Source organism: Corvus hawaiiensis, chromosome 6 (assembly GCF_020740725.1).
Source record: "Corvus hawaiiensis isolate bCorHaw1 chromosome 6, bCorHaw1.pri.cur, whole genome shotgun sequence".
Lineage (NCBI taxonomy): Eukaryota > Metazoa > Chordata > Aves > Passeriformes > Corvidae > Corvus > Corvus hawaiiensis.
The window spans coordinates 45,605,583-45,628,376 of record NC_063218.1 but is presented as its reverse complement, the minus strand read 5'-3'; the positions used below and the strand labels follow the sequence as shown (position 1 = coordinate 45,628,376).

At 40.7% G+C, this 22,794-nt stretch overlaps 1 protein-coding gene across 1 annotated transcript in view; it reads left to right on the top strand.

The window, feature by feature from the left end:
- LRP5 (LDL receptor related protein 5) overlaps window positions 1–22,794 on the top strand; it is a 141,974-nt gene that overhangs the window by 62,300 nt on the left and 56,880 nt on the right. Inside the window, exons 6-7 of the mRNA XM_048307064.1 lie at window positions 6,475–6,871; window positions 7,344–7,515. Coding sequence (XP_048163021.1) covers window positions 6,475–6,871; window positions 7,344–7,515 — 569 coding nt within the window. The remainder of the gene's footprint in view (window positions 1–6,474; window positions 6,872–7,343; window positions 7,516–22,794) is intronic.

Genomic DNA, 22,794 nt, shown 5'->3' with positions numbered 1-22,794 from the left:
CAAAACTCTGATTTGTAGGTGTTTTTTCTGGTTCAGGGAAGCTTAGAAGTCTGCTACTGTGATAATGGAAGAAACAGTAGACAATAGCTTTTCACTGTAACATGCAGACAGATATGATGTAATTTATGAGTTACGTAAGTGCTCTGGTATTTCCTTTCTTTGTCACAATTGTTAGTTTTCCTTATGCCTACTTACCTTTCAATTAAATCAAGTCCTGCCTGAATGTGGCCACTCAAAACATTCTTGCAAAGAAACCTTTCCTGTTTCTATTTTGCTGGTTGCACACTCCCACTGCACCGTCCTTGGTTTTAAATTGCATGTGCAGTGTCCAGTTGGAGAGTACATGGCCAGCCTTTCACAGCCCACCACTGTCACACAGTCAGAAGCAGCAGTGGTGTCTTCCTCTCAGACTGGAAGATAAATAAAGGCCTGAACTGGAATGCATAGTGCTGTTCGTGTTGCAACTGGCTCTAGTAAGGTAACCAAGGAGAAAGTATAAAAAAATTTCCATGTATTTCTAGGTACTGCTAAAGTTTGTTTCAACTCCTTAAATATTACTGTTTTCTGGGGGAGGTTGAGGAACACAAAGGGGGTTTTACAGAGTTTTGCTGATTTAAATCTGTCGGTTTCATTACATCATTTTTCTTTTGGTGTGAAGAGTGACTAAAGTTAAACCCTTGTGCAAGATGTTGTAGATGTTTTGAATATTGGAAAGGTTATTAAACAGCATGGCAATGTAACCAATTTTCATACACTCCATGTTTTCTCCCAGAACTGTACTCTGGCCCCCTTTTGCCATACACTGAAACTTTGCCAGGTAATTCACTGTACGGCAGCAACCAACAAGATCCCTTGCTTTTTTGATAAATCTTTTTAGTTTATCAAGAGTGCTGAGGTAGCTGTGCTCAAACAGCTTGTAAAGGAGTTGCCTGCAGTCAAAGTATTTCTAACTCACTCGCTTCAAAAAGCACTTACCATTTTGTTCTTTGGAGCAGAGCTAAAATCTTTCCTGTTTTTACAGTGTATCTGATTTTCTCCCCACAAGTATAGAGATTTCCAGAGTTGTTTGTAATGAGACTGAGTCTGTACATGCAGGTGCATGCTCATGCATATACATAAAACTGGGGGATGAGTCCTACAATAGGTCGTTGTTCTAGCCTAATTAGCAGACAGACAAATGGGAAAGGAATAGCATGGCCTTTTCTGGCAAAGAGGCAGCCACTGCAGTCCACATGTTTAGGTTGGGTGAATAAATTGGAGCATTTGTTACTGTGTTACAGATGTCTTGTTACTTGTCAAATGTGAAGTGGGCCAAAGGAAGAATAAAAAAAGCTCTTGTCAAGCTGGTGAGATGGCCTGCTTTTGCTGCTGTCAGCTCTGATCGCAGTTAATTTTGCAAATAGAATACAGTTGCCATTTCCAGCAATGAAGCATGAATTTTTAATAACAAAAGCCCAAACCAACCAAATCAAAGCAAGCATGGTATCCTAGCACAGATATTAAAATACTGATTTCTGGGTATGGCAGGAAAGCACCTTGTGTAAGAGCAAAAAGGAAAAAAGGTCTCCTAACCTCTTTCTCTAGGATTTATTAATTGCAAATAGAGTATATAGTCTTCTTATTTGGTTTTTTGGTAAAGTCAGATACTGTTCTGGTGCCCCATCCTGGGAAGAGTTCGAGGCCAGGTTGGGTGGGACCCTGAGCAACCTGATCTAGTGGGTGGCATCCCTGCCTATGACAGAGGGGTCAGAATGAGATGATCTTCAAGGTCCCTTCCAACCCAAACCTTTCTGTGATTGTATGTTAACTAGAACAGCTCATCAGCTCTTGTGGTTATTAGATCTGCTGAAAATTTCTATTGAAGGTCTGCAGAAAGCTTGTGCTGAATAGAGTAGAAAAAAAAATAAGCTGTTCAAAATTTAAACCAGTTGAAAAAATCATACAATTTGAATTTGGGTATTTTAAAATACTTTCAAAATGGAAACTTTAGATTGAACTAGTTCCTCCTGGATCTCTATTTATGGTTTGCATAGAAAAGTTTTCATTAAGTTTTGCTGAAGTGTTTGGTTGCTGCAGTTGTGATGTTGGAATATCTTGCATTTCCCACTCACCCTCCCCCAAAAAGGCTTTTGTTCACTGTGTGGTGTTATAAATGACCATGTTGTAACAGTTAGCAATTCTGTTGGGAATCTCTTATTTATGTGGTTAGAAAAGTGACTGCAGTGAGAGAGGTTTTTGAAGATTAAGTTAATTAAATATATGCTATAGCACTTTAGCACTGGGTAAATAGCTGCCTGTAATGTGTTAGGCAGGTTCCAGGGTATCTAGGATAACGCTGGGCAAGTCACAGCACAACACTTCTGTAGCCTTGAAAACATTCCTACCAATATTAATAATCAAAATACCTCCATGATACAGATAAAACTAATGAGCCAGACAAGCATGTTTGTCCAGGTTTTTAGAGAGAACCAGTGTCAAGTTCTCATCTCTTGGTGATGTGCTCAGAGCCCGCTGCCAACTCTTTCTCTCTAGCAGAAGTTGGCTAATGGAGTCAAATACAATTATAACCAACTAATTTTAAACTGCCTTGTAATAAAAGACAGGATTTTTTGCACCTATCAAAAGTAACCCACGATAACAATCTATTACCAGCTTTCAAGTGGGGGGTGTAACATAGTGCTACATGCTGTGGCAACATTTTCTCCGATTGTGTGTTTTTTAATGTTCAAGGATGTAGGTGCATGTCTGTCAAGAGTCTTTTTGCATAATATTTCACTTAATTTTAAGCATCCCGACAGAATTGGCTATGTAGCTCTTTCCCCTTGTTGTTTCTTTTGACCCACAAGCCTCAGTTAGAGGTATGTTAGAAGAAATTACCAAGAGGGATCCCATTCAACTACCGATAAAATGTCCCAATTGTCAGCTGAAGATTTTCTTTTTCTTTGCTAGATCAGCAGAGAGAAGTTTACTTCTTCCTGTTTATTTTTAGCTTTAGTATATGTCCACGGGACAGAACTGAGGTTGGGAATAGATCTACAGTAGTGTTTGCTTGCAGAAAAACTCAGAGCAGCTAAATATGTCAGATACAAATAGTTTCCTTCAGTTTGCAAGAAGATTCTAGTAATGTAGTTCCTTCGAGGTGTCTGGGCTGTCCTGTAGCTGGTCAAAAGAATATTTTGCGTGCAAATAAATGTGCGGTCTTGTGCAGAGGTGAACGTATCACAGAGCTGGATGAGAGCAATCTAATTATTACTGCTGTGAGGAAGTGAAGGCTGTTTTGGTACTACTTGTGAATTTTAGGGGAATGTTAACTGTCTTTCAGCCTGTTGTCTAGTCATCATTTCTAGACATAATCCAGGCCTTGGACTGACTGTTCCTTCCTCTGTCTCTGAACATGTTCACAGTGAACCAAGGTGAACCTGTAATCCCTTGTGTGAAGAGGCAAAACGCATGCATTTGATTCTTATCTGTTTGTTCCCATGCCATGAGGCTTGTAATGTTGGTTGTCCTAGAAATACATGTAATATTAGTAATTGCTGTGTTATCATTTGCTAGGCATGTATTTGATGGTCCTCTGCTTCACACTACTTGTACTTCAATATTATGATTGCATTAATACAGTAGAAATTTGGAAGTTAAGGTCGGCATAGACTTGAGTGCTGTCAGTGTCTGAACAGCTTCTGTGCTGTTCCCTGAGTATTAACGACATCTCTTGGACCCCTCTTCCCTCTAGGGTATGTTCCCATGAGATTCTTTCAAGAAGATCACTGAAGAGATCAGTTGTCTCTTTAGGACTTTACTCAGGACCCTGCTTCTTCATTGCAGGATCCTATGCTGCACCATCTCATGGTCACTGCAGCCAAGGCTGCCCCCAACATTCATATCCCCAGTCAGTTCTTTGTTGTTAGTATGAGGTCCAGCAGCACATCTTTCCTCGCTGGCCTCTCTGCCGCTTGTGTTAGAAAGTTGTCATCGGTGCTCTGCAGGAGCCTCCTGCACTGTGCTGTTCCTCCAGCAGAGATCGGGGTGGCTGAAGTCACCCCTAAGAAACAGGGACTGTGACTGTGAGGCTCCTTCCAGCTGTCTGTAAAAGACTTCATCCGCTTGCTCCTCCTGATCTGGTGTCCTATAACAAACACAGAGGTTCACCCTTGCTGGTCTGTTCTTTAATCCCAACCCATAAACTCTTGACTCGCTCATCATCCTCCCTGAGACAGAGTGCCATGCCTTCCAGGTGTTCTCTTCAGTAAAAAGCAAATCCAACAGCTCACTTGCCTCACCTGTCTTTTTAAATGTATAATTTTAAACCCTTCTGTGTTTGTGGAGCACGTAGATGACCAGATACATCCCCCTTTCCATTCTGAGTTTTGAGGCCTGAATTTTTACTTAACTTTCACTAAACAGTTTTTATTTTGACTCCCATAATGAAATATTTCAGAAGCATAGGAGCTAGACATAAAACCTTGTTACATGAGGTATTTGGTTCTGCTGCAGTTGCTGTGTTGTGATAATTTAAAATATCAAAATCTGGTTTATGTATCCTATTGTTTTTATTTAGTAAAGGTGCTAAAATCCAAGACATTCATAAAGCTTTTGAAAATGAATACTTTTGCTAGCAGTGCCTTCTACCCATTGCTGAGGCATGATGTTCCCTCAGCAGAAAGGTTACTAGTTTTGCTATGTCCAGAGAAGAGAGCAGAAGTTTCAAGCGTAAGGAACAGTCTTTCTGAAACCTTTGAAGTTAGAAAATCTATTGTGGATGTGTGATGGTAGATGTCTCTCTTGCTTTGCTGTCATGAATGAGTGGGCTTTCACTCCTCCCTTTTCTCCAGGGGGGTTTTGAGCTCCAAGTTGTTGTTTCTCTCCTTCTACCCAAGCCTTCCCTCAAAGTGGTGCTGTCCTTATCAAACCCGGCCAGCTGATGCTGACTGGGAGAAGTGTTCTTGCTGGAGCCCCTCCCTGTGCCCACACAAATGTTTGTGGAGCTGTGCAGGTCTGGTTGTTAACTTAGGCTGATGACTTTATTTCTATGGAGTTAGTTTTTGTTTGGATTAGCTCTTTGGTGTGGTTTGCAACACGCAGCCATAGTACAAAGCCATGCTGTGCTTGTGTGTGAGAAGGGGTGATACAGAAGTAAGAACAAGCAGCCCATGGCAAGGAGGAGAGCAGCACTGCTTTGTCCAGGAGCTGCAATGACTTGAGGTAGTTCAAAGTGTTTAAATTATGTTAAAATACTGCTCTTTTAATCTTTTTAGTTTCTGTCATTATACCCTTGTGTCCTGAGCATTATTTCTTTTCAGAGCTTCTAAGATATTATGTAGAGGCTAAACCCTGACTTCCAATCCCAAAAGTAAATCCAGCACCCTTAGTGAATGTGAATTTAGTTTTGTTGTACAATAAATTCAACCTCTGAGTCTCCAGAACTCCATAAGCGTGTCTGGGTGTGAAATATTTCTAGAAGAATATTCTCATGAGGATTTGAATTTCTGTTATTCTTAGTGGGCTCAAAAGATATGTCCCCATGTTGGCCATTTTCATTCAGTCTGAGCTGTTGGGGGGAACTGGAAATTGCCACCTCCTACTGATGTTTGCTGGTCTGAATGAAATACAACAAATGACTTTTATTCAGGTTTCCAGTTTTGGAGTATTGCTAAACAATAAAATTTCCTTGTCAGTTTTCAAAATACACAGCATCAACTTGGTAACAGAAGTAGGAAAAAAACCCTCATACTTCTCTTTTTGTACTGAAGCATGCATGGGTGGATGTAGGGAAACTTTATTAAGCAACTGCACATTCTGCTGTCTGTCCTTTTTTTTCACTAATAAAAGAAGCTGCCACTTCAGTGTCAGACAGCACTAAAGATGCCATTTGTCCTTGAAATATACTCCAAATTGTTGTTTGGCACCCCTTCCACAAGCAGGGAAACTTTGTGGTGGGGAGGAAGAATAAAGGACAGAAAAGAGCACCAATCCTGTTACCTTAGAATTAGTTTGGTGTCCACTTTGGCCAAATGATAAATACTTGCTGTGGCTGTGACTTGTTTTCTTGTTGGACTGTCTGGAGCAAATCATTAATGGAGTTTGTTTACAAAATACTCCAGTCTTCTGTTAGCCCCTGTCATTTATTGCGTAGGGCATGTGTGAAAACTTGTTTAGTGCACTGATAGAGCTAGTGAGACATTTGGCTGAGCAAGTCTCTATAATGTGATGAAATATTTGGACCTGCACCCACCAAATTATTTTTTTTTTTAGATTCTAGAGACAGATTGCTATGGTCTGTACTAGTTTAGAAGGCTAGGAGAAATTGTCATCTAAAATATAACCAAGTCTATATTTTCATGAAAGTTTGATGTCCTTATTTAAGGAAATCTCTTCTTGTTACAGCAACAGTAGCAGTTCACAGCCTGCTGTGCTCTACTGAAATCTTCACGTCAGTAGCAATGGGAATGATGCCGTGAATGCTTTTCTCCCCAGGTGCTGAGGAAGTCTTGCTACTCGCTAGAAGAACTGACTTGAGGAGGATTTCCCTGGACATGCCGGATTTCACTGACATTATTCTGCAGATAGACAACATCAGACATGCAATTGCCATAGACTATGACCCTGTGGAAGGCTACATCTACTGGACTGATGACGATGTCCGGGCAATTCGTCGGGCTTATCTTGATGGCGCTGGAGCCCAGACTCTGGTGACCACGGAAATCAACCATCCAGATGGCATTGCTGTGGATTGGGTGGCCAGGAACCTGTACTGGACTGATACTGGCACAGACCGCATTGAAGTGACCCGGCTGAATGGGACGTCAAGGAAGATACTTATCTCAGAAAACCTAGATGAGCCTCGAGCCATAGTGCTCAATCCTGTAATGGGGTAAGTTTTGTGTTTAGTGGTAGCCCTGTGGTAGCTCTTTGGATCCAGCTTGTGGTCTCCTGAAACTGAGAAAGTGCAAATTGCAGGATGATGTGTGTACTGTTTGTCAGATATTCAGAAAATGGCTGCTTTTCCCTTGCTTCATCCCTTTTATAACTGTGTACACAAAAGGTGACTTATAAATATAGTGTTCTTCAATGAACCTATACTCTGGGTGTTTGGTTGAATTTTCTTTTCTCTGCATCTTCAGTGTTATCCTAACTATGAAAGAATTGGGCCACTGCATATTTTCAATAGTTTAATTTATTTACTGCTCAAACTTAATATTGTCTTCACTGATTACAGTTTGAGTTGGCTTGTTTGCTGCTGTTGGGGAAGCAGAAAGCAGCACAGATCTTAACACTTACTTGTTTTGCCTGTTGCATACATTAACTGTTCCCCCTCTTTTTTTTTTTTTTTTTTTTTTTTACAGCTACATGTATTGGACAGACTGGGGTGAAAGTCCAAAGATAGAATGTGCTTATTTGGATGGCTCAGAAAGGCGAGTTCTGGTGAATACATCCCTTGGGTGGCCTAATGGCTTGGCACTGGATCTTGAAAAAAACAAGCTTTACTGGGGAGATGCAAAAACAGATAAAATCGAGGTGAGTAATAGAGCCATACTTGGGTGCATTTGTAGAAAACAAGTGCAGTTCTCATCTGCAGCCTTGTCTTGGGTACATGTACCCATTTTTGAAGGAGTCTGTTGTTTCATTAATATTAAAATATTTAGCATAACAAGACATTTTTGAGAAAAAAGGAAGTACATTCATATGGTTCAGAAAACTTCTGCAAGAAATGTTGTGTTTGTTATGTCTACATTGCTCCAAGTGTAATTTAACTGCTTGAAATCTCAGGTTTTACCTGAGGCTTTTGCAACAAATTGGGACACTCAGGTAAAATTTGTTTAAAAGATGTTTTGGCTTGTCTGTGGTGCTTGGAACTGCTATCTAAAATTGCTGTATGCAGAAGGCTTAATGTGAGGTTCATGTACAGGAGCCAGTGGATGGAGGCTCTGGAAAGCCATATTTCAGGATGTTAATGATTATGTGGTGTCCAGATTTGTGGACAGGAAGTAATTTTTAATGTACCTATGGCTTTGAAAACCATGTAGACAGTCTGCACCTGAATTTGAGGAGGAAATTTTCTACTTTGGCCTGTGAAATCAATTGAGTTTTAATGTTGTTTGGGGCAGTAGCATATGCAGCATTTTTTGATAAATAATTTAGATAAATAAATTTTGAGGAATGACTGCTTTCTAAAGATTTTGCCCTAAGGAAGAGAGGAAACTAGACTGTCTGCTAGCTCCAGAAATTTAACTTCAGTGTTTGGCAATAGCTAATACTGAGTTTGACTACCAGAGAGATCCTGTCTCCCCTTACCTTTCAGCTTGCAGGACAAGGAACATTCCAGATGCCACCTTTTATAGCTGGGGCCAAAGTTGTGCCTTGTGTTTTATGGAGTTAAGCAATCTGTTCAGTCTGTCTCGCTTCACTGTCAGGCAGCAAATCCAGCGATACTGTTTGGTTTGACATCAAAGTCTAGGAAAACCAGAGAAACCAATGTAAGGGCTTTTTATTAACTCAGATTTTCTTTTGTGCAACTCTACTGGCCCTAATATGCACAAAACCTCACTGTATGGTGTTTGAGGTGGGGCATTTCCAGTTTCACTTGCTGCTGAAGTCATTCAGCATAAACTCATTTTCCCATGCTTGTGTTTTGTTGCCAAGAACATGCCACTGTAGCAGCAGCCAGTGTCTCAGTGATCTGTTCTGTAAGCGTATGTAGGTATCCACAGCTTGTCAGAAACAAAAATCAGCAGATTTCAAGTTGAAGATACATGTGTATATCTTATACTATAGTTGACCCAGCTGGGTATTGGGATTTTTCTTTTTTCCCAGTAGGCACCTAACACTACCTTGAAGTTTGTTACTGGATAAATTTCGTTTCTGTTAGCACCTAAGACCAGCATAAATGAGATGGTAGATAGTAAGCTCCAACTATTTTGTAGCTCATTAGGTAGCAATAGGAAAAAAAAGAAAAAAACCTAATGTTTTGGGTGGTTTACTCTCTTGTTACACTGCAAGGAGGGAGTTCTTGCTTCACCTAAAATGACATTCAGATTTATGCTGAGTGCTCCTGAAGAAGGAAGTCTTCAACCAAGTGTTTTGCCCCTACACAGTTCAGAAAGTTGCACTCTGCAGCTGCACTCTGCTGCAGAAAGCAAAGAAGGTGCTGCCTTGTCTATGCTGAAGGTGGGATCCCAAATCACTGTTAGATGGTAATTGACAATTGCTTTCATCACATGGCATGCCTTCAACTGCTTTCCACATAGAAAAAAACACAAGAGTGAATATAGGTTGTGCATATTTGTGTGTATCTCTGCTTGGTATTCTGCTCTGGTTTCTGGTATTTTAGATCTGCAGGGAGTCATCTTATTCTCACTGGGAAGGCCTGTTCGAATTTAAAGTTCCTAAACAGTGAATGAACTTTGTACAGCTTGGAAAGTTGATAGGCTGAAGGCATCTGTCCTGTTTTTCCTGGACCTCGGGTTTGAAATGTGCTATGAATGCCTCTGGGTGGGTTGGCTGGTTTGTTTCAGGGGTGGATTTGTTCGGTTCTGGTAACACACTGCGACGTTACTTTTGGGTGCGCTCTTGCACAATTAGAAAATAATCTCTGCAGAGCTGTTGAGCCTACACCAAGCACCGTCCTGTACCAGGAGACTGTGTTTTATTTGTGCACAGAGAACTTCACAGGGTGAAAACAGCAGTTACCCTTTCCTGTCAAAACCCCTTTTCTAACCTTCCCATCTGCAGCATTCAACTGCGACACAAAGGGCCCAGTCACTTAGCAAGCAGTTTGCATCCTGAAGAAACCACTTGGCAAGGCTTGTCAAAATTTTGCGTGACAGGAGCCTACAGGGCTTTTGCTGCAAATTTGGCACCCTGTGGTAACATTGTTCCCAGGTTTTAAGTTTATTTTTTTTAATTACTTTGATAGAGTGTACGGCAAATAGAAAATAGATAGCAAATTTTGAGTCGTGTCTGTCAAAATCGTGTGTCTGTGCACACAGCTTCAGCTACAAGTAAGGGGCATGGATTAATCCAACTGAATTTTGGATTTTACTGACAGAGAAAAGTTACTTTCCAGGAACAAACAGCAGATTAATAAGGATTACAGGGTTCCAGCAGAGAGAGAAGCAAAAGCCCACGTGTATAGTTTCCTAATTCTCCTTTCAAAACATTTGTGGTAAGCCAGGTTTTCCCATGTATTATTTCTTCAGTATTTGCTTAAAGTGCCTAAGGTATAGTTGCATAATGAGCAATTATGAAATTTTCAGGTGCCTGTTATTACGTATGCATTTTAGTTGAGCTTGTGCAATATTCTTGAAATAAGTATTTGGCAGACTATCCCTTCTGTCAGCTTCCCCTCATCCCCCTCTTCCCTTTCCCTTCTGTTGACAAATGTCCTTCATTTGTTTTTTTTGTGGGAGATTCATAATCACATAACTGTCATGTACACAATAACACATCACATACAGTAGTTCTTTGCAAGTTTATAAGGTGTTTTAAGTTTAAAGTGTAAGTCAGCACCAGATGACAATCAGGGAGCTCATTGAAATTTCTTTCCAAGATGCAGTTATGTGCTCTGTCCTTGAAATTTCAGGAAACAATCTTTATAATTAGTGTGTTGTTGATCACATTCTGCATAAATAATGTAAAAGGATATTTGTAAGAGTTTGTAACTTAAATATAGGGGTAGGATTTGTGGAAGTCAGTTGTACTGGGGAGAAAAAATAATCATTAACTTATGGCTGCGTTTTCTAAACAAGTCCAAGTATACTTCATGTCTTACACTTTATTTTCCAATCATTTGACCTAAAAGATGCAGTGTTTACTTTATACTTGAGACATTTTCTCATAACTGATACATTTTTGTGTGTGGTTTCTCTGCATTGGCATTTTTCACCAAAGGATTAAAAAAACCTATGTAGTGTAATAAACTACTTGGAAGATACTCTGACTGGTTTATTGAAACAGGCAAATCTCATAGGGAGATCAACTAATTTAAACTTATTGCCACACGCTAATTAGCTATAAAAATCTCAAAGCATTGTTTTTCTATAAATATAAATGTGTTTCAGAAGACCTATTTATACTTATTTAATGTAAATAATCCTCACACCACTTATTTATATTAATATATGAGAACAGAAAAGTTAAATAGATCTAGAAGTAAGGAATGCAGTATCCCCTTAATTGAAAGAGCAGATCTACAATCTCAGATCAGTCTAAATAGGCAGGTGCATTAATAAAATCACTTTGATTTGTAATTGTGAGGGAGCCTTAATTTCAGTGGGATTTTTTTTGGAACTTCTTAGTGACATTTGATCCAATTCAATTTAAAACTGTGGCAAAGAAATGTTATTAATTGAAGCTTACACTGTGATCCTTAGATGAATTAGATATATATGCATCTCCTGTATTTTTTACTACATCCTATGCTTTTTACTCCTGATAAATTTGTAAATTACATTGTTTCCCGCTGCAAGTGCTACATATCTGAAGTGATACGCATCACATGATGTTGACATACAATATGTTCATGTTGAATAGCACATGTCAGAATTGGGCTGGCGAACCATGTGTTCACCCCTGCTGTTGATACAGCTCTGTTCAGCAATGTATTCCTGCAGCCTGGGCTGCTCCTTTGGATGCTGCCACTTTTCGTTTCTCTGTTTGCAGTGCACTACTCTCCTGACTGGCATTAAGCTGTGTTGTTGTTGGAGTGACATGTGTGCATGTTTATGGCCACTGGGTATGTTTTTTGTTGGAGATTGTCTGTGTGGTTTGTGAGTGTTATATACCACTGTGTTCTTATTAAGCTGAGGTAGCTGTTAGGCCTCTGTATTGCCCTGTGTTTAGCTTGAAGCACCAGCAAGCATGAATGCTGTTGTAGGAGGACGGGGATTTTTTTGTTTCACTTGAAAGGAGCTGCTTAGCAAACTTTATCACATGAGAGCTCTGTTTGTAGCAGTGTCCAAAAACCTGGTGTATAACGAACTGTCTTTTAAGCTTCTGGAGGGGAATAATCTGTACTAGTGAGCTTGGGACCAGATTTTTACCAGGAGCCACATAGCCATTGTAGAATGGACAGGAAGAGTCATTTGGAGGAAGGATACCTTAAAATGTTGTTACAGGGTTCTGACAGTTCTTAGACTTTGTTACTACTGATGACAAATCAGTTCCATTTGCTTTTCCCAGAGGGACTTTGCTGGGATGGAACACAGACTTTCTGGGAGGGAAGAGAGCTGTATCTTCAACAAAAAGAAATTCTAATTCTACGAGATTATATGAGGTCTCACAGGGGTGTGCACTTGCAGGAAGAAGAAGGAAACTTGGCAGCCAGGGGAAGAGGGTCTTTTATTCTCTCTTATTTAGGAATCCCCACTCTCTCATCTGCCTGTTGGCTGTGTTCTGCTTGCAACATCAGCCTCATCACCAGATTTGGGGTCAGGAGTAAGCACCTCAGTTCAGACTCCCAGGGATGTTAATGGAGTCTCAACTTCCTCTGCAATTAAGAGTTTTCTGCTCATGCATATTTGGAATGATCTTTCTTGACTGATTTGCTATCATAGAAATGATGCTGCAGTTTGTCCAGCCTTGTACACACCAGCCCGTAGTGGGGAACAGACTGCTGAGATGACATACAATGGTCTGTAATACTCAACAGGTCAGACTGATGAGTGATTTCAGATCTTAATGGCTTTTAGTGAATTTAAACTCTTCTGAGTGTGTTACATGTTTCTAAACCCTGAATTGTGGTTCAGGATTTCCTGATGTGATACTACCTCTTTCTGGAAAACAGAAGTATAGCCAGCCTCTACCTGCCAACAAACAATGCACATATCCTGTTCAGGAGCATAGAGCCTTCTAGCTCCACTCTTCTAATTACAAGATCAGTTTGTCTGTGTTTTGCTTACTGCTTAGTTAGGCATTTCAATATGTATTTTATACCTTGCACCACATGAGCTTTGTTTACTTCTAAGAGGACTTTTGCCAAGTGTGGGAGCTGTTGAAAGTCAGATCCAGTTTCACAGAATGAGATGCTTTATCAGAACAGAAGGGTCACACCTTTCTGCTCTAAGCTAAGTAGAAAGGAAGTGTTCACAGAGCAGAAAGACTCATTGACCGAAGGGAAGAAGATAAACCTAACGGAGGTGCATTTCCTCCTGTCCCCTTTCAGTGTTAGCTGCCAGGTGAACTTGTATCTGAACCCTGAGCAAGTGAAAGGTATGACAGTGTTGAAGAAGAAAGTGTCTGTTATAAGGAGCATATCCTAGCTGTGGCTGGTTCCATCCTGTGTTCAGTAGTGCTCTTGGAGACATATAAAACTTTCCATTCTTCAGCAGTCTTGAGAAAATTTTTTTCTGCTGTTCTGGGTGGGATGGGATGGGATGGGGAGTGCCTCTGCAGGTGAATGATGACCTAGCCTCAGTTAGTCTGGTCTTTATCACCTTTTGGCTGAAGTGCAGCAGCCCTGTCTACAGGGGGTGTGGAGGCTTCAGTCCTCAAGGTAGGTACCGCGTCTCCTTGGCAGCATGAGGTGCCATGAGCACATTCTTAATTCTTTAAGCTGAGATTTCCCAGATAACTAACTACAAATCAAATTCAAGGTGCCAGTTCTTTTCCTCACAGCCTAGGCCGTACGTATGGAAAAGGCAGTTACATGTCTGAAGTGAAGACTGTTGTCTGGGCTACTGTTGAGCATAAATGGATTTTCTACAATAAAGGCGAATCTCTTCTGTAGTAAAGAGAATTTTTTCTTAGGGGTTGTGCTGAGTACTGGATTAACCTTCTCTCTTTCCCCCTTGCCCAATTTTCATGAACTGAAAAACATCAAGGAGTTCTGTTTCTCTGTTCCAAGTGCAAGGTTCATATTAGTTGACCTTGTCTTCAGCATCATAAGTAACCAGAAATTCTCATCTGTAAAGAAATAGAGCAAAACCAGGCTTGCAGCAAAACCCCATTGTGTAGAAGCATTTGTAGCAGGGACTTCTCGTCTCACCTAGATGATACAGGAGATGATGTGGCCTGTGTTAGTCACATCACTTAATGCACTAGTAGAAAACTCAAATAATGGTTTGATTGAATGAGATCCTTCCATAGGATGGTTTGATCAGGGATTCTCCTAAACTTTTATATGCCCTGCTTGGTACTGTATCCAATAGCTTCGAAGTGAAAAAATACACAGATATTGGCTGCTGCCAGTTTAAATACTCCTTTGAGTCTTTCCAAACTCAAATTTGTACCGCTATGAACTTACATTGATCTATAACTATTTGTGATTTATTAGAGCTGCTGCATTGCCATAAAAACCTCTAAATCTTGTGGATTTATCCAGGAACTCTTTTGTTTTGTACTACTCTTTTAAAGGGACAACTTAAAAAAGAAGCAACTGACAGGCAGCTTCTAAATTTGGTTTTTGTGGAGTGCTCAGGAATTACTTCTGTATGTGCAGCTTTTGCTGTATTTATAGAGGAAATCCTGAGGATGTATTAAACTACAAAGTTGAAGAATTATTTGAGTTTTACATTTTTGGGGCTCTCCTTTCTCCCTGAAGAATTATTTTAGGCTATCTGATATCTTCTTTTCCTTTTCCTCTTGCTAGGGAGAGAATTCTGCTTTACTTCCATGGCTGGGATCAGCTTCCTGTATTTAAAAGAGGGATTTTGTATGTAGTGGTACAAAGGCTTCTGTACCTATGAAGTGTGGAAATGAGCCCCCTTTAAGAGAACCTGATGTATATTCTGGCACAGAGTAAGCGTGTCTTTTTCCAATTGCTGAGAAAAAGTTGGCTTCTGTGGAAGTTGGAGTAACTTTGAGTTTGTCAGACTAGCAGGTAGGATACTTGAGAGGTTTTAACTTGGTAACCTTCTCGAAGTTGCTTGCTGTGTTGTTTGCCAATAGCTATGAGTGATTTCCTTTGAATACCTTGTTACCTTTTATGATTTAATTTTCCTACTTTCTTCTGTATTTTCCTAAGAATAATGGTGAATTTGCCTTACACAGCTTGCCTCTAACCTAGAGGGAAGGTGATTTTTGCTGCCCAGCAGTTGTGATCCCATGAATACCGTCTTACAGCAGTGTTGAAGGACACTTGTTTCTCTGTGTTTTGGAGATAGTGGTGCCAATATGCAGAGTTTGCCCTATTGGGTAGGTTGGTTTGTCACCGTATTTTGCGAACTAACTTTTTGCTGGGAAAAAGTCCTCCCCCTGCTCTTGTGTGAACCCTTCCTTGGCGTTTAGTGACCTTAGGTGTGAGCTTTTCAAATGAAGACTACAGAGTTTTGTGCCACAAACACAAATTCCAGCCTCCTATTTCAGCTTTGTTGGGTCATTTTTTTTAAGGCATCTGCATTAGTGATGGTATTTCCCAGCACCGCAGAGCATCATATTGGACTGTTCCATCTGGATTGTCTTGAGCAGTGCTGGGAGGGCAGGTGATGGTACCACAGGTGCCTATCAGCATGAATTCCTGCAATTTTTGGTTATGAAACATGTGAAACCTGGATGCTGTAAGAAACAGGAAACTTGGCGTGCCGGGCTGGCCTGGTGAGGTTCCCATGCTTCTGAAGAACTCACACTACAAATAAAGGTGTGGAACTTGCTTTTCATGCCACATCTTATTACTGAAATTTTGAAAGCTGGCAGTGCCGTTTTTAGACTCATATCATCCAGGCCTAACGAGAGAGAAATCTAACAGACATACATGACAGCCACCACCAGCCTACCCCAGTTCTCCCAAGATTGCCTGCAGTGGTGGGAAATTTTTCTGATAAATGTCGGTAGTGTGGATGAGACCAAAGGTTTTTGTGTCTATTTATCCTTTCTAAAAATTCTTCAGTGCACTGATGGGATAGCAGTCACTCAAAGGAGGACTTCCTTTGCTTGGCTTGATTGACCAGAGTCATTCTGTGGGAAAGGATGCTAACTTATTCTAAACTGAAGGTGAACCTTGCCTTTTTGTGAGCAATAAAGACATAATAGAGGCCCAGTTAGGGTTCAGCGGAACCCCCACAGCCATCTGCACACTTCATTGGCAGAAGTGGCTTTCACTTGAACTTGCATTTGACAAGTGTTTTCTGTCTCTTTCTCATTCAGAAGGGTCCTTCAAAGCCAAGTAATTGAAATGCTTTCACCCCTCACTCCTTTTTCTCCTTCCCCCAGACTTGCTTAAATTGCAGGGCAACTGGCATTCAGTGTTAAATGAGTAAAAATGCATCCACTTTCAAAGCTTGCACTTTCTTTCCCTTCCCATAGGGAAGTTTCTAAATAAAAACCCACCCTCTTTTCCACACTCTCCAGCACCAGCTTCATAAAGGACAAGTTGGGGGGAAAAAGTGTTTCTGTTGCAGGACGCGTTGCCGTTTTTCTCCCTCCCTCCCTCTTTTTTTTTTTTCCCCCTCCTCATCAGGCTGGACTTTTTGAAATGAAACACAAATCAGGTCTCTGGAATAAAAGGTTGTGAGTATGCCTTGTGGCATTTGGAATGAGGCTATTCACTGCCTGAATGACTATAAATAGAAAGCAAGGAGCTGCATATTTCTCAGTTCAGACTCCCTGCAAAGAAGCGCCCTTCCCAGTTAAAGGGTGACTTTTTGAAAGAAGCCTTGTTCCTTGAGCTGAATTGAATTGCTCCAGGAATTCTTCTCCTTGCAGCTTGCATAAAAGGCGTTAATCTCTAATTTATTTCTCTTTTTAAAAGGCAGTGTACTCCATCATAAATGTATATTCTTAGCCATGTTGCCAGATATGCCTGTCTTGTCTGTACAGAGTTGCATGTAAAAAAATTCTGAGCGCAGAACATTGTTCTCGGCAATTTTTGTGCCTGAAAGCTTTCTTTTTGGCTCTGGGCCAGCTGTCGGCTCCCTTTTTATCTGGTATTCATTCTTTAGTGAGAAGGATAAATTAGCAGCACTCAGGTTTTTGTGGCTTTTTTTTTTTTTAAGGGATCGAGGAACAGAATGGGAATTGTGATTGATTTTTATAATAAAAGATTTGATTCTCCCAACACACTTGTGATGTTGCCGATGGTAAGAGCTCCAATAGGTTACTGTTGCAGTTCTGGAGACAATTTGTTTGGCTGATTTGGCTGTTAAAAAATGCTGATAAATCTCCCTTGTTGTGCAGTTATGTAAATTTAGTGCAATCATTTTTCTTCTGCCTCCCCTTTTCAGAAGGACTGTAGTATTGAAGAAAGAAACGTAGTAGATGGGAGGAAAATGTTTGACAGGTTTGTGAGTTGGCAGTGTTAAAGATCCTAGCACTCAAGCTATTGGATTGGCTTTTTTTCTCTTTTTCACCCCTTTTTTGTTTTATTTTACTCTTTTTTTTTTTCTTTTTCTCCTCACCCTTTTTCTTCCACCCCTTCCCCTTTTTTTTCTCCTAACACAGTGGTGTTTTGTGTGGTGTTATTTTGAAAGCTGCTTCTTATATTCTCCTCAGACCTTTTGTTCCACAGTTTTTTCTACCTTCAAAAAACTAGCAAGGGCAGCCTTTTTCATAGTCTTCTTTTCCCTGTTCATAGTTTTTAAAGAATGGGTCTATAGATTCTTTGCATTGCTCTTTCCATTACTTATGGAAACCTAGTTGTGTGAGTGGTTTTTCTGTTCCTTTGATTAACAGAGGAATTAAAAGGCTGACAAATAGGGTTATTTTTTTAAAGCCTAGCCTGTGCATGGTTTGCAGTGGTTTTTGCATAAGTGCTAATGTAAAAATGAGAGCAACAGTGGACAGGCAGGAAATAAGGGGAGCAGTATGTCAGTGCTGTTCCCATTTCTAGTAGAAGGGAGGAGAAGCAGAAAAAGAAATGTGCTCTTCAGCAAGACCACGAAAACAGTTTTTAAGAGGTCACCAAGCAGACTAAGGAGATAAGAGATTCTGTAATATTTAATTTATTTGTAGTTTTCTAAATGGTAAAATTCTTAGCTTAAAACTGATGGTCAGTGTCACTCAATGGGGTTTTTCATAGGTGGACAAATGAATAGCTAACTTTGTAGAGAAATCTATTCCAGCTGTTCATTTCCTTCTCTTGATTCCGACTATTGGGACATCTTGATCATGGTGATTTCATTATTGTCATTTTACATCTTCTCTGTGTTCTGGCTTCTGTCTGGGGTGCTGTGTATTTCCCTTGTCAGCTTTATTGTCTGACTGACTTCACCTGTGATGGCCTCTAATATCCTCTTGCATTTGCAGGTGGCGTAGGTATTTCTGTCACCTCGCTTTGCTTCAGGAGCCTCTTGTGAGCCATTGTAAGAACACACGGGGCTCTTTTTCATCTTTCCCTGCCTCTAGTGACTTCAGTATAACATTTAAGGCCACCTTGTAGATGTCACCTACCATCCACTCACAGCTGTAAAATTTGCCTGATGCTATTCCCATCCTAGATTTTATTTTTACAGTAAATTTTCTTCTGCTTCTTAATTTGAACTGACTTTGCTTCATTTTTACCTTTATAAATCCCCTTGAGAAGAGCTCTTAGTTTAGAAAGACAAGGGATTGCTCAGATTATATTTTGCCGTTTTTTCATCTGAGTTGCCTTTGAGTTCTTCACTGGACTTAAAATTACTTTCTAGCTGAAAAAAAGGTGCATTTTTTTTAGATCAAATATTGTGTTGGTTTATTTTTAGTTATGTTGCCCGCTGGTTCGTGATTATATGATACTTTGGATCATGTGCTTTTTAAATTTATTGGTGAGATGATTTTATGTGTTTAAAAGTAAAACGTCATGATTTGTAAAATGGGTGGCAAAGACAGAGTGCATTTTTCTCCTAGCTATGGATCTGGTTTTATTCCTTGTTAAAATATCAAACTTTTTTTGGAAAATTTTCGGCAAGAAGAAACTTTCCAGGAAGCACATCATTAGAACCTAGGTAATTGCATCTAATGTAAAACTGGCCTCCTTTTTGTCATATATATTAATATTTTAGTCTTATTTTGAAAACCCTATTGCTCTCACGTAGCAGGTGAAGCACTGGAGAGGCCCTAGGCACAAAAGCTGCGTCCTTGGAGAGAAGTCACGTGAGATCTGTCTTTAGGAGAGCAGATCTGGTTTTTGTTCCTCTTCCCTGGGGTTTCTCCTTATCAGGCTGGTTCAAGCCTTGAGGCTGTGGGCCCAGCTACCCTGCTGTCACCTTCCATTCCTATAGCAAGTCCATCTGTTTAAGGCCCAGCAGTTAATACAGATCTACTGGAGCAAGGTCCCCACTCAAACCCCATGCCTCTTGAAAACATCTCAGAATGCATCTTTGTTTTATCAGATAATCAGAGTTAACAAACTCCATGCAGCAATTTTGGCAGTGTCTGTGATGAAAGATCTGGTTTGGTTTCAGGTCTCGCTTCCCTTAGACAGCACTTAAAGTGTTTTACAATTGTGCTCAAACAGGGTGGATGGTCAGTCCTCTAATTTACCTTCTGGTCCTCACTGCTCTTGTCATGTGAGTGTTTCCTAACGCAGAAACAATGGCTGTTTGTCTCATCCAAATTCTGTGCTACCTGTGACCAATTCAAGTGATGTAATTGCCTTCTCCAGTGAGGTGAGATACAAATAAAAATGTTTCTTTAATTTTAACACTGTTTTTAGTGAATCCTTCTGTGTTCCTTTGTTTTTTCTTGGCTTTACTTTTCTTCACTCTGACCCTGTGAGGTAGCAGTGATGTTAACTCTCATGGCTCCAGCTGCATGCCTACAGAAGTCAGGTTTCTGTGTCTTGTGTGTAAACAAGAAGACCTACTCACCTTGGCCACATCTGGAGGCATGACACTGAATCATTGTCTGAGGTGATACAGAAAATCCTTTCTTAGGAGGTACTTGATGTGCCTTGCGTGTGTATGCAGATCTGGGGTTAGGAAGGAATATTCCCTATAATTTGCTATCCAGCCTGACATATGGTCCTGTTCCTGTTAGCACTGTATAGAAGTGGGAGCTGTGCATCTTTGTGGCAGTGTAGATGTCATCCACTTTGCCTGTGGCATGTGGATGGGTGACATCCAGTGCCGCTAGAGGGACTTCAGTGTGGAGCAGTATATGAATTTACCTGGACCCTGTGTTCTTAAATGGTTTTGAGATGAACATCTGTGAACCAGTTAATGAATTGGTAATTTGGCAGGTGTCAGGCTTCTTTGTTGGAAGGCAAAGCAGTTGTGTTTCCTTTTTTGAAAAACAGTTCTGTGCTTTCCACTGATAAATGGTGTTGTCAAACAGCAGCATAGGATACTCAACATATTCCCTGTTCTCTCCTGATGTATCTGTTTCTGAACTCTTGGTTTTCTGGTGCAGATTCATCCTCACTGGAAATAATAGAACGACACAAGTCTGTTGTCAGATCAGAATATTAATGGGTGGCATATTATTAAATCAAATCAGTAAAAATGCTTAAAAGAGAAGCTGCAACCAGCAGCTGAGTGTAGAGCCACTACTCCCTGCATGTAGCAACATGAAGCAGGACCTGGACTGGAAGCACAGAAATGTGTCTTTGATAAAATGCAAGTGAAATATTTGTCATGAGCATTAAAAAGAGAATTGTTTGGGTTTGTTTGCACAGCTCCCACAAAAATAGTGTCAACTTAAGCAAATTTTTAATGCCCAGCTTGTCACTGCCTCAACAGCTTGTCTAGAAACGACTGCAGCTGGGGAATCTTGTGCCTGTGAATTTATGCTTAGATTGGAAGTTACTCTTAAAAGCTGTGCTGTGCTTTGGAAATTTCTACTAGTCCAAACTAGAAAAAAAGTACAAGAAATGTACATTGCCCTGCTGAATTCCTACTTAAAAATGGCAAAGACGAGCCGAAGGTGTGATGTTACCTTAGTGATTCAGAAATGTTGGGTGCAGAAGAATGAGCAATTAATGCCAGATTCCCTGGGGAATCTTGGAGGTGACAGAGGTCAGAACCAGAACTTTCTGAAGATTGTCCCAGAGGAGTAATTGCAAAACTCCTGGGTTTGGGGGTTTTGGTTTGGTGGGGATTTTTTTTGTTTGTTTGGTTTTGGGTGGGTTTTTTGGGGGGGTTTTGTTTTGTTTTGTTGTTTTTTTCTCATAGGATGGTTGTATTTAGCAGGGTTTTAATAAGGTCCAGCCTTGAATTGTCTCCCCTGGGGTGACGCTGTATTTTGCATCAACTTTCTAGAGCATCTTGTGAAGCAGTAAAACATAAGTACTTTCCATGTAGAGAAGGATTAAAGTTTGCACCACCCAGTTCTACAAAGTTGAAGAGCTCTTGTGAAGGGCAGTGTTGTTCCCTGCTTAGCTTTACAGTTTATTAAATTGAGACATTAGGTGAACTGCTGGGAGATGGTCAGATGTGGGGCTCAGGCCAGGTCTAGGAGTTGGGAGGGTTGGGAGTGTGGAAGAAGTCGTGTCCCTCAGCCCGTGCGAGGGCCAGGAAGGTCATTTGCTCAGAGCACTTGTGTAACCCTGAGAGCACCATCACTCTTCCTTCCTTCAGTATGAGGTGTTCCTCTGCTAGTGGGTGTTTCTGGCACAGCTGCACTGGGGAAATCTTCCAGCATAAAGTAGATCCCCAGGGGACAAAAGTAGGTGGTGCTTGTACTGACTTGCTGCGAGACCTTTGGCTGAGAGTTTCAGCATCTTGTGCCCCTGCAGTGGAAGAGGGTTAGTGTTTTCCACCTTGTTAAAGCCTTACTAATTTAAGGTTTATGAAATGCTGCATAAATGCAAACTTACCATTGCCAGCAAATGAGATTTAAGGCATCTTTGCAGAGTGCCACAGGCTCTCCTTTGGCCTCTGCTCTTTCTTCTGCGTGGTTTGACTTACACTTTTAATGTTCTGATCTTGTGAATCCACCTTTGAGGATTCAGCAGCAGACCAAATGTCAAAATTTTTCTTGGTGCAAACATTTGCCTTTTGTCTTGTTCTGTCAACAGGCTTTCTGGCATGGCCATACAGGCAGCAAAAGCAACATTGTCTTCTCCTTGTCTTTGGCATTTGTAGCCATGCCATTATGGGATGTGGGTCTGTGGACTTCGTGTGGTGCTTATGCATGAACAGGGTTTCCTTTTGGTGTTAACGTAACACCCTTGTGACAGTTCTACCTTGTGTGTCACCTGTTTGTTCCCACTATGGAGACAGTTCACAGGGAGGAGGAATCCCATTTGTTCCACAGAACCAGCGCACCTGATATCATCCCTGTGTAGTCAAGAGCTTCTCATCCATGGTTTTTGTCCTCTTCTGCTTCTGAGATCTACAAGGCAACTGTCCTTTTATTTCCTCCCTTCATTTTCATAGTTACCAATAACCTGTTGATTGTGCTGCAATGTATGAAAATCGATGCTAGCTGTTACCATTTTTAAGAACACAGTAAAGGTCGTATCAGTCTGTGCCTTCATTATCTGTTTCCTGGCTTTTGAAAGTTTGGATTTGTGATTGTAATATGGCACAGGATTGTAGTAGCACAGGACAGCTTTGTCAGTACAAAGTTAAAGTTGGTTTTGTTGGCGAATATCCTATGCTGACAAAGAAGTGGAAAACACGTAACAAATGATTCTCAAAAGAGAAAAGATTTCCAGTGAGCTTTGGGAGGGGGAAGATGGCTGAGGTCAAAGATAATTCGCTGCTGCAGATTGATAATAAAACACAAATCATTTCGTGATGGAGCAGCAGACAGACTTCTTAAACATGTCAGATCAGTCTTGTCTCCAAAGTGGAATGGGATACCTTATGCTATGGGTTAATTTCTTTTTCTCCAGATTAAACTTGGTACAAATGCACATTTTTCTATGCCGAAACAAGCATTTGTGCGAGAGGATGAGGAGGCCCTTTTATCTATTCACTGTTAGCATCTGACAGGTTTATGCCA